At 39.1% G+C, this 12,727-nt stretch overlaps 1 protein-coding gene across 1 annotated transcript in view; it reads left to right on the forward strand.

The window, feature by feature from the left end:
• LOC146465031 (uncharacterized) overlaps positions 1-12,727 on the forward strand; it is a 36,707-nt gene that overhangs the window by 15,823 nt on the left and 8,157 nt on the right. The window contains exons 27-39 of the mRNA XM_085128946.1: positions 669-768; positions 1,282-1,389; positions 1,492-1,570; positions 2,460-2,552; positions 2,857-2,923; positions 3,332-3,514; positions 3,945-4,262; positions 5,262-5,468; positions 7,929-8,087; positions 8,523-8,740; positions 9,238-9,542; positions 10,438-10,785; positions 11,865-12,148. Of these exons, the coding sequence (XP_084985072.1) occupies positions 669-768; positions 1,282-1,389; positions 1,492-1,570; positions 2,460-2,552; positions 2,857-2,923; positions 3,332-3,514; positions 3,945-4,262; positions 5,262-5,468; positions 7,929-8,087; positions 8,523-8,740; positions 9,238-9,542; positions 10,438-10,785; positions 11,865-12,148 (2,469 nt within the window). The remainder of the gene's footprint in view (positions 1-668; positions 769-1,281; positions 1,390-1,491; positions 1,571-2,459; positions 2,553-2,856; positions 2,924-3,331; positions 3,515-3,944; positions 4,263-5,261; positions 5,469-7,928; positions 8,088-8,522; positions 8,741-9,237; positions 9,543-10,437; positions 10,786-11,864; positions 12,149-12,727) is intronic.

Here is a 12,727-nt window from a genome sequence, read left to right on the forward strand (position 1 = left end):
CGAGGGAACACGAGGATTTCCAAACACCAAGAAGTGGGTTAAAACAAAAGGGGCGTAGCCGAGTTTTATTTTTTTTAACCAACTTCGAGGTGTTTGGAGATCAACTGAGACACTCTTTCCAGCTACTCTTTAGAGTGCTAGATGTAGCTTCTCAAACCATTAATAAATATTGGAGAAATTCAAAGCAAATTAAAAGTTCACTAAATTTTGTGATAATTAAGATCACATGTCCAAACCCCCTTCAGAGTGGTGATCTCCTTTGGGTCCTCCTGAGTTTGAGAAGGTTTATGTAACAAATGCAATAAGGTTGAACAAGAAAGGTTGGACACTTTCCCTGGTTGTATTAACCCTTCAAGCCCTCACAGTGATCAGCATCAAATTTCTCCTTGTGATATCGATGCTTATTCAACCCCTGAGGTCATGATAATTAAGGATATGAACACCCAAGGTGAATTTTCTTGATGTTTTAATAGCATCTCCCCAGTACTTTTATAAGAAAAGTATGGGGACAAGATAAGGGATTTTTTTCTTCGACATGAGGGATTAAAGGGTTAACTGGTTACCAAGACTACTGAGTTGAATATACGAAGAAAACGTTTGGCATCTCAGAGCATTCATGACGGCTGCATAACATTCTTTAAGTGACACATCTTTATCTTCCTCAACAGAAGCTACGTCGGCTGACGCTGCCTGTTACAAGGAACTGAACGTCAAGACCCAGGGTTTTGGTACCTGTAACGCCCAGATGAATATTCAATGCGACAGAAGGTAATAGAAGAAATGGCGTCTATTTCACTCATGTCTACCACGTTAAGTGGAGAAGAGAGAATTAATGGGATATTTGCTCCCACTACGTGTAATACAAAAAAAAGCTGATGAGGCTGAGTATCTCGCTCGAAATTGTGACATAATTGCTTTCAGTGTTCTTGGGAAAACGTAATTTTTAACCGCGAGTCGAAGTAATTACTGTGGCCAAGCCAAAATATTCAGACACAACGAAAGCTTCAGACTTCAACTTTAGCAACAATTCAGCCTTCAACACTTAAATAAAGTCATTTATTTATTTATTTATTTATTTATTTATTTATTTATTTATTTATTTATTTAATTTATTTATTTATTTATTAACTTATTTATTTATTTACTTATTTATTTATTTCTTTGTTTCTTTATTTATTTATTTATTTATTTGTTTATTTATTTTGCGATTCAGTTCCATGTAAAATCAATGAAAGAATTTATTTTTCAACTACTTAACTATTGCACCTTGCCAATCAACAGGCATGCTAAATGTGGCCAGTTGCAGTGCTTCTCAAGCAGAGAGAGACCCGTTGTGGATTATGGGAGTTTTTACGAATTGAAAGTGTTAGCCTCTGGAGTAAAATGCAGGTAAACTAAACGCAGGGGCATTTATCTTTGGATATAGACATCCAAAACATGATTGCTGAGGAATAAATGTATTTAACCACACCATTCTTCCTCTTATTTCAGGGCAGTGTCTCGCAAGGGAGGCGCTGGGAATGAACTTGTGGGTATGGTTAAGGACGGTACTGTCTGTGGGAACAATAAGGTAATGCCTGTGTTTAAGTATTGATTCATTGCCAGCACATGTTAACGTTTGCGCAGACGCAAGAGTGACCTCTTTGGATTGCTAAACGTATGCTCACGGTCGAGGTAGGCCGAACTGACTTGTTTAATTTCTGAAAATAGCTGTAGTCCGTTGATGGACCAGATACAGTGTTTCTCTACTGAAAGAAATAACTAAAATTGAATTGAAATGGAAAGAAAGCTGCAGATTAAAAAAAAAAAAAACATCAAGCAAAGTGGCAAGAAATAGTATACTTCCGAAACAATTCCTGACAAAGACAAAGCATCTATAATTTTGAGATTTATTCAGTTCAAGGTTGTGAGATTCTGTAAAATGGTTAATTTATATAACATTTTGAATTTGGCTGACTTCAAACTATAAAGGACAATTATCAATGAGAGAACAAGTTTTCAACAAGTGAAGCAAAGTCCTTGTTTAACCTTCAATCGCAGGATTGTGTTCTCCGCTTTAACCCATTCTACGTTATGAGGCCCCAGTAGTCAACCTTTCGACAAATGTGGTTGGTGGGAGCTCCACCTGTCCATACCAACATCAACAATCAATGTTCGGCCTGCATCTGAATCAAGCTGGTTCCACACAGGCAACTTCAGTTTTCCTTCAGTTTTCCGCCAATTTTGGCTTGTTCGTGTGTGAAGGGTGAAATAGTTTCCGGGGCAAATCCCACGAAACGAAAGGTTTTGAATAAGAATCTTGTCCAGGAAACACTTGACAAATGTTGCCGTATACCTCAGAATAATTGTTATATAATTTGTCAAATGCAGATAAAGACTTACTGAAGAAAACTTGCTCGCATACAACCAGCGTTACTGTCAGTTTATAAAATGAACCATCTTTGCAAAATTTACCACAGATTTGCGTCGCCAATCAGTGCACTCCGTTAGATCAGCTGCCTTCTAACAGCTGTCCGAGAAGCGACAACGGCAAGGAGTGTGCCGGGAAAGGGGTAAGTGTTTTTGTCAAGTGACTGATAAGAACCTCCACTGAAACTTGTAAGCCCCATCGTGGTTTATCTCCATGGTTACCGATGTTATCACCTTTTTGGTACTTGTCCCTGGTACTCATAAAAAAGAGATCATTGAAGAGATGAATAAGATGGGTTGATAACCGATGCGTACTATGCGTCATTAATTATTTTATTGAATGACGAGTTCTTATCACAGAATTGAACTACATCCTCAACTGATAACAAAAGAATATTAAGAAACAAAAAGCGAGAAGTTGTGTATGTTACATTTCTTTACACCCAGGTCTGTACAAACAGAGGAAAATGTCATTGCCAAGGGAGTTTGGATCCGGAAACCGCTTGCAAAACAGGTACAAGTATTGATATTTTCGTTGCTCTTAGAACAACATAAGGCGCAAAAAAAAAAAAAAAACAAAAAAAAACAAAAGAGAGAGGTGACGCCAAAGAGAACAACCATTATTTATCTTTAGCCAGTTAACTAAGAAACCTCGATAGCAAAGCCAGTAGAGGGTGGAGGTGCAGGTTGCACATATAAAGATTCGTTTTAGTCAAGTTCTTATTCGTTCACCTGATTTTGGGTGTGGTGCAGAAAAAAATCGGAACACTTAGGAATAAGTTTGTGATACATTACGCCTCATGATGCAAGCTTGAGGTCACGTTCCATGAGATTAACTTTACAGTTCAAGAAAATGAAAAGGAGAAATTTACGACCTAAAAGGTAGTCTGTTAAACTCTCAATAATTCGCTCTGTATTACAGAGAAACAGGTGCGCGATGGACGCTGGGGCTCTTGGTCAGTATGGACAAATTGCACGCAAATATGTGGAGGGGGATTAAAGACCAGGCACCGTTTCTGTAACAACCCTACACCAGCGCACGGGGGACAGGACTGTGTTGGAAACAGAATCCAGACTGCAACTTGTAACACCAAACGATGTCCAGGTAATTTACGGACACCTGCATCAACTGCAACCTCAGAAATCAGTGTTGATACGGAAGCTTGTATCAAAGACAATTAGTTGAGGTCACGTTCTCTATCTTGTATATTGGAGTGGTGTGAGAAAATTGTTTTAAACGTAAGGCTTCTGATAAATAGTCTTACCGTGAAGAAGAAAAAAATAAGGAACACCACCACTACCAAAAGCAATAAGAACGATAACAAAGGCAACGAAGAAAGTTCGAAGGCGTAATTTTTGTGCAATCTTTGTCTACATAACACCTTTATAAAAGATGATACATCTGCTTTAAGACGTTGGATTACAAATTTAGATTGTGGTGGTTGCAAGAATCAATTTACGAAGAATATTGTACTCTACAAAGTATAATAGGATGTTACCCGGTTATGAAAAGGATATATATTGTTTTTCTTCAGAGGTTCATTCGTGTCAACACCTTTTGTCCCTGGGAAAACAAACAGGCGTCCAGTTTCCCGACGGAGTGTACACCATCAATCCTGATGGCAAAGGACCGGTGAACACTTACTGTGACATGACACGTGACGGTGGAGGGTGGACGTTATTGGTCACAAGCCACACTCACACGTGGACGGCTAATAATGTAAAGAAGAGGAATCAGAACCAGCCGACATTAAATGGAGATTTCTCCATTTTATACAAAGCGGATGAGATCAAAAACAGTTTGAACGTGGAAGGAGATTGGTTTGAGTATTGCATGGAAGCAAACGAGAGGGGTACGTTTGTTTCTGTATATGTGCAACATAAGAAGCGAAGGGTGGAAGAGAACAGGGGCGAAAATTATTCTCTCTAACTAAATCTAAGGGTCCCAAAGGGGCTTATGGCTCCAGCAATAGACCTGCACCTTTCAAAAGCTACATTTTCACTGGACCCTGATAACCTGCAGCTACATTGTGTTTTAGGGGTGGGAACATTGTTTTCTTGTTCGTGTTTTTGTCCTCTCGACCAACCATGTAAGAGGCTGCAAACGGTGCAGGTCGCCCGGCTATAGGGCTCTAGTACAGAGAAATCTGGCCATACTCCAGGACTCTATTCGGCCACAATCAGCGGTATATTTTAGCTAAGGTTCCAGCTAGAGACAGGCTTCATGGCGATAATTTCGGCGCTCCATGGCTGCAAAGAACCCCCTTTATGCCCGTAAAATCTACCCTTACGCCTACTGGAGAGCTACACTCCTTATAAGTGGACAGTTATTTAAAGTGGAATCGTGAATGTTTTTCTTGTTGTTCTTTAAAAACAATAATGGCAGTTCTTATTATACCGTCCTCTCTAACATTTGAGACTGTAAGAAACGTTCACAGGCCACTAAGCACGAGTTTTCCAACTCCAAGAAATTGATGACGGAATTCGCTAGATTTGAAAATAGCTCTATTTGTCGCGAACGGTTTTTCAATGTGTTTAAGCAGCTCGTGTGAACACTTTCACAAGTATTTGCTAACACGAATTTGCAAGCTTCAGTTTGTCGCGTAAAGGGCTAAAAATAGTGATATTCCAGCAAATGAGCTCGATGAATATGTTTTTTTGTTTTGTTTTGTTTTTTTTTTGTTTTGCTCTTTAGTGCCCGCTGGTAATTTTCTGAATTTTCGACTGTGCGAAATTCAGCTCGGCGCGCAATGCCTCTTGGGTGAAAATGGACCTTTAATATCATGATAATGACTCAGAGTTCTGGAACTACTTAGAGCACCTGATTCAAATCAATTTCTTTCTTTACGAAGGCCGCTGGGGTGGAATCTGGCGTGCTCCAAGAGACTACACATTTGTGGCCACTCACAACAAGCAGACAAATGTTGTTTTGGTGAAGAAGTTTGACAACTGGAAATACGACGATTATGGGATTGAAAAGCGAATGCCCTGGATATCTGGAGCCAAACTGACGACGTCGCGAAACGCTACTGGTGATCGCCAATGGGGAACTCTGACTGGTAATGTCATGTTTTGATGATTGCCATTGAGGTCTTTAAGCAAACAAAACGTCACTTCTGCCCAGAGATACTCCACAGCAAACTAAAATACTTTAGAGTTTAAATGCCATTTTCACATGGCCCGGCTTCAAGTTTGACAAAATAATGTGTGTTTACTTGACGATGCCTTTTCTGATGTCTTTCATAAAGAGCATGCATCTCATTTAATTGCTTTCACTTCTGAGCACATTTCCAAGATCCAAGACTTCTTCTTCTAAACACAAACATATATAACGGACGGATTTACTGAATTTCCTACAATATCAAAATTATCTCCATTATCCTGCCCTGTTGAATTCATTTAACAGTTTTTGTATCCATGGACCTCAAATATAAGAACGCGTGCAGCGCTACTTTTCATTGCTTTTTCTTTTGAATACAGTGATGTGACACGAAATGTCGTTGCAACTTAAAGACTTTTCAAGAAAATAGTCCGAGTATAAATGAAATATTTTTCGCTTTGATTTTCTGTGACAAGAGTAGGCCATTTGAAGGTTGTTAAAATATCAAGAAAATTCACCTTGGGTGATCATATCCTTAATTCTCATTTCCTCAGGGGTTGAATAAGCATTGATATTACAAGGAGAAATTTAATGCTGATCACTGATAGGAGTAAAAGGATAAAAAAAAAGCCTCCGAGTTCGACCGCCTCCATCGCTTCCAGCCGGTACGGCCGTGCGGTAAATAAATTGAGAACTAATCTGAGCAACATGCGGCGCACATTACAACATTGAACATATAAACTGACTATCAACGGCAATAAACCCTTTCAACTAGACAAAATTTAAACTTATCACAAGTCAACTCAACATGATGTCGATCACCATCTATTAACTACGTGACAATGGAGGGCTTGTTTTTAACTGATCACGAGCTTCGAATTGCTTTAATCTTACTGTATTCGGTTAAGAATCACTGAATACGATGACTGAATATCGCTTACCTCATTTACCAGTGTTTACGTTCCGCCAGTGGCCGGTCATGGCAGTCCAGTAGAGCACAAACCACTTTGTCCGTAAAGTACCTTCAACGGGATTCGAGTTGAAATTATCATTCGCCAACGTTGCATCACATTTCATGGTCGTTTTCCACAGATTTCACTTCATTGAAGATTCATAGAACACCAAATACGCTGTACAGCATTCAAAACAACGTCCAGAACTGTCATAGCAGAAAAGAGAACGAGAAATTGCTCGTAACATTTCAAAACTGTTGAAGGCGAATTCAAAATGGCCTCCAAGCGCCGCGAAAAATGGAAAACCGCTTACCGGATTGACCGCCTTCCCTAAGTCGTTTCCAGGTCTCAACACAAGCCGCGTTCCATGATTGAAAGAATCAAAAGAGAAAAAACCGTATCGTACCGACACAAAAGAAGACTCTTGTGAATTACTAAGTTACTGACTGTATGTTTATTTATATTCGCACGGCGTATATCAAACGTTTGCGACATAATTTCTTAGTTTACTGATTGAGATTCTCAGTTATGTGGATGTTGTGGTCCTTTCGAACAGCAAAATTAAAATTTTCAAGCAAATATCTTTCATGACATTGAGACAACACAGGTTAACAAGGTCACCAGACATTTTCCAGTTTGTCTCACGTCGTGAGAAATGAAGGAAATGGAAAATATTCTTGGATTATAATTTGATGGCGCTTGACCAATATTACGTGTCCGTCTATTAATTATTAACTACAAATTCTAATTTTAAAACATCCCTAAATCTTCAACATTTCTTATTTCTTTTAATTTTACCAATCCTTCAAGAAAAATTATTTCCTTCCAAATATACCTAAAAATCACCCAAAAATTCATAAAACACCCCAAAATATTGATTTGTGTAATGAATGGAGGGTTTTTGTATTGCTTGAAATGCGAACAATGATATTTCCATTTGACCGATTTTAAGCGGCGTGAAAACGGCTTTCTGGTGAACCCCCGCCTGTTAAACCGTTAAATTATGGACCCGTCGATTCTCGATCCTCGTCGCCAATGTCAGGAGTGGTCAAATGTAATGTAGAACCCCGGCCGGTACAAGTTCTCAAATGAAACGGCCCGCCACCATCTAAAATCAGTATTTTAGTTCACACGCTCACACAGAACATTACATGACAACAACTAGACCGTTAACTCGCACCTCTCTTATGAATCAATTACAATAATAGTTTTATCCTGATTGGACAATAACGGTGCATAATTGTGCTTGAACACTACATTGCCGACAAACCAAAACACGTGAAAAGGTTAAATTAACCCATTATATCAGACTTTTTAACAATTTCGTTTCAAAACCTAACAATTTTAACTTTAAATTTAAATTTCACTCAGTAAAATAGCTTATGGCTTATGGCTAATGAGAGTAGCTGCAGACTATGAAATTAGGCAGGTGTGACTATTCCTTACTTGTTACTCTTTTTTGGCAGCTAACTCCAAGATTTTCTTTCCCGCACCGTGGTTGGATGGTACAGACCTTGAACAGCACCCGGTAAACATATGGTATTGGGTCAGGGAACAAAACTTCAAACTTCCGAGATCCTGTTTGGAGATTCAGTTGAGAAGTGTGCAGAACAGACCAGTTCAAGGTAATATCAAATATAGTGTTTACCTGTAATGAATAGTTGTAATAAGTTTTTCTGTTACATGTCTCTAGCGATGGCTTTTCTCGCTGGGGGTTGACATGAGAACCCCATAATACTATCGTAGGCGAATTATAGGGAGGCCCCGCCCAATTGGGGTGGCCTTTTTTTCTCCGTGGCATGCGTCAGGGTAGCAAAATTTAAAATGTTAGTATTTTAGAGGGTGGTAAAAGTAACCTGTGAATCGAAATAGCACAAATTAAATTTTGATTAATTCTTTTAGCGCCGATAGTATTTTATCAACATTTTTTATACCCCAGGAAGCCAAAGAGGGCAGACAAAGTGTCAGAAACGTCGATTTTAGACATTTAAACCTTGAAGAAACCTGCAAAGTCAAACATTTAATGAGTTTTCTCTTTAATACTTTTTTTTCTATTTAAGGTGGTATCTACACCATTAAGCCTGCTGATCGTGAGTTTAGAACACTTTGTAAATTCACTGACCACGGAGGAGGCTGGACGCTGGTTTTGACCAGCGGTAGTGATTACGGATGGACGAGAGATAACGTGAAATCGAGAAACATGGACACTCCTTCATTGACATCAGACTTCTCCGTGCTGGAGATGGTAGACAAGATTACAAACATGAAGCATTTTCAGGTGACGGATTTTCGCAAGGCTTGCACTTTTACCATTTCAGTATAAAGGCGGACGCTGTTTTCCTCGTATATGGAGAATTTAAGCTCAGTAAAATATTGGTGTAGAAATCGAAAGTCACTCATCACCCTTTAACTAATGACTATTACTGCGTATGAGTAAACACAACCTGATTGGCACTCCACTAGTTGGCTCTCCACTAATAGTTATGAGGAGTGAAGCAGTGGTACCAGCTTGCGTCAACTCACCCACGGTTTGCTTAAAGCTACTTCGGGCTATTCGTTTGTTACTGACTAAGACATGCTATATTGAAAGTGACATTAATTTTTTTTGTCACTGTCTGGCCCAGAATCTTTGCGTGCAACAATGCGCACAAAAGTCCGGAATTGGAATGATGGGCTTGGAGTAACATCAGGGTTTGACGCTACTGATGCGCCATTTTAGAAGAAGTGCTACACTGCCTGAACAAGTCCTTAACTAACTCATATGTTTATTTCTAGTATCGTATCGAGGAAGACAGCGTAAAATCCTGGAATGGAATTTGGAGGGGCAAAGCAGGCTGTTCCTTTCTTTCCGGTCCATCAAATAAGTCATGCGGGGAGTTACTTCATAAACAAGGAGACTGGGATTCAGTTAAGGCCAACTCCATCAAACGAATGCCATATTTAACCACTTCCGGTGACGCTGTTTTGACGAGCGCTGCAGACAAAACCAGTTTGAATGGTGCGATTGTAATTGACTCGACAATAGGATTAAATCGACAAAGAAATGAAGTGATAAGAATCTGGCTGCGCGAAGAAACCTGGTAAGGAGAAAATTCTTCCAATATGACGTCGGCATAACATGGATCGGACCGTATCAAACTTTGGGTTGACTTTGTGGGTTGAAAATAGGACACATTTTTGCTCCTTTTATAGTCATTTTTACGATGAAATATTGTTTAACGGAAAGACCCTCTATTGCTCGTAAAACAAACGTTGCGATTACCGAAGCGTAGCCTGATCACCGACCGCGAAATTCAATTATCTTCGTAAGCGACTGTAGTGTTACAATGCCTCCTTTCGGTGTAGTGGGGTATGAAACCAATTGTCTGTTTAATAGGTCGTCGACTTTAAGTTTAGCTGAATATAGAGACGGTAAATTTAGAGTCTAATAGAGAAAAAGGATATATACCCTGCGTTCTCTGTAGCAACAAACCGGTTACATTTTAATTATTCTTGTCTCTATAAGGATAAATCAACTGGCTTACTATCACGAATGCTGTGATCGTATTGGCTACGCTATTCGCTATCTATTACTCTTTATTCTGTGATAGAGTGTGAGTGCCAGGAGGATGAACGACACGCAAAGGTTGACTCAGTGGACTTCAGAATAACAGCGCGGGAAATTATTCATTTTAGTGAAAAATAATGTTAATCAATTACAACGGGCTATAACATACTAAAAATGTGGCCCTATTAGTGACGGATTTTTTTAGGTAAGAAAATGATTGCACAAGATTTTTTTGAGCCGAACTAAATTTATAGTCGACGTAATGGAGTAAGAAGGGGTTTAGTCCTCTAACCAGCCGTGATTTGGGTGGTCAAGAGCAACGCTCTTCCCCATTAAGCCTTGCGTGACGACCCAGATAACGATGAGCAGGAGACTGGGTCTCACGGCATCTCTTTGAGGTTGTTGTTTATCTTTATTTGCTTTCATAGGAGATCATGTAACGAAATAAAAACGAAAAATGGAGGAAGCGAATCAGCAATGAAAGACGGAGTTTACATGATTCGAAAGAATTCCCATGAGTACTTGCCGGTGTATTGCGACATGACGTCAGAGCCAGGAGCTTACACTCTTCTAGTTACCAGTGCTTCTAACGGCTGGAGGAAAAACGAGGTTAAGTTTAAGAACCCAACGAAGCCATCATTGACGAAGGATTACTCAATCTTGGGGCACGCTGATCAGATTAAAGCATTGAGTGGCGGGAAAACTTTTAAATATCGGTTGGAGGCTAACACGAGAGGGCACTGGGGCGGAGTGTGGACTGCTCCTATCAAATACAGGTAATGGATCAATTAGTGAGCAAGTAATGTCATCCTTAGCTCCCACGACTCTCCTGTAGCTCAGTGGTGGAGCATCCGAACTAGTAATCGGGAGATCATAAGTTGAATTCCTGCTGGGAGAACTCGGATTTTTATCTTCTTTGAAAAAAATACATTTATTATATAGACACCAATAAAAATCCAGGTAAGCTTTTGCACGAAAAGATGATATCTTCACACGGGAAAAAAATAACATGTTATCTTCACACTTGAAAAGATCACCGTCGCTATGGCTACATATAATAAATCGCGCCATTTGCAATGATTTAGTATTTCATTGGTGTTTATATAATAAACAGAATTGCGCGAACGAGTGAAATATTTTTCAACAATTGAAGAGAAATTTCGTATCTCCGCGCGGTCATGTAATATCTCCTCTATCTATCAAGTAACATCGTAGAAGACGTATTCCGATGTCTAATTTGAAAGGAATAAATCTTTGTGAAACAGCAAAAGGACTAAAGCTATGTGAAATGGAGTGTCATTTCCCACCTTCTTGACTTGACAAATGCTCTTTAATTTTCTTTCTTTAACTAGCCTTGCGAGTGAAACCAACCAACAAAAATAATAATAATAATAATAATAATAATAATAATAATAATAATAATAATAATAATAATAATAATAATAATAATGTAGTTTGTTTCAGTTATCTAAGCTGTGTTGTTTCTGGTTGTATAGCCGATATGTTATCTTATATTAAAATGGGTTTTACTTGACGTATCATTTGGCTGACTTTCTTTTTTTTTTTAATAAGAAGCGAAATGGAAATAGTCACTTCTTAACTTTTGTTTAAAGTTCAGGGAGATTAAGCTTACGTGCGCAATACTAATATCTGCAATCAGACAGCGTTATATAACTAGATTTCAAATAGACTTCGCATCGCAGTAACTATTTTAAATATCTTTTCAATTCAGAAAATCTGAAATAGGAATGTGAAGTTAATATCTTGCATAAGGTCATTGAATATGGTACGTGTTGTTGTTGAGTAAACCTTATTCGCTGTCATTTATTTATTCAGTCTTTTTTTACTCTATTAGTTTTGTGAGTGAAAACAACCAACAAACCGACATCACTCTTATGAAACGATTCAACCAATGGCAATACAGCTGGCAGGACTCAATTGAGAGGCGCATGCCTTGGCTGGGTGCGAGGCAGAGCCTACTAACAACTTCTACTCATTCGGACTATTCCGATTGGGGATCGATTATTTCCGAGAAAACGTCGAATAATCCAGCTCCGTGGATCTACGGGGCGATGCCGAACCCTGGTATTATCTGGTATTGGGTGAATGAGGATGACTGCGATCAGAACCGAATCCCAGGTAACCTACAACCAACTTAACAAATGTGATTTATGATGTAAGTTTGGTTACAAAAGGGGTTTAAGATTAATGAATGGAGCTGACATGCTCATGCTCTTAACGCATTTCCCAAGATCATCCTATTAGCGCCAAGTTGTCGAAGACAATAAGGTCACGAATTAGATTACGCTTAACCGCTCCCGAGAAAAAACCGCACCCAGGGTGCACAAAATCGATGTCGAGTTGTGTAACTATCTAGATTGCAAGTTACCCGAAGAAAAATAACAAAAAGTAAGATAAGAAAACCACAATTTTTGCAGCTCCTTCACAGGTTTCCAACCATACAGTTAGTCATGTTTTTTCCTGGAGCTGACGCCTAATGAATGATGGAAGGTAACCAACCATTGAGTCAATTATGCATGTACGTTGAGTAGGAACCCAATCCGAGAGGGCTGAAAACTGTATAAAAAGTCCTTTGATGGATAAAAGTCCCTGTAGCCGCCACATTTACACCCTGATGGCGCCTTCTGTTCAAGTCTTATTTACACGCGTGGAACGACACAAGCATAAGCATAAGAACAAGAAACCAAACAACAATAT

The sequence above is a fragment of the Pavona decussata genome, unplaced genomic scaffold, assembly GCF_977016875.1.
Source record: "Pavona decussata unplaced genomic scaffold, jaPavDecu1.1 SCAFFOLD_157, whole genome shotgun sequence".
In the NCBI taxonomy this organism is placed as follows: domain Eukaryota; kingdom Metazoa; phylum Cnidaria; class Anthozoa; order Scleractinia; family Agariciidae; genus Pavona; species Pavona decussata.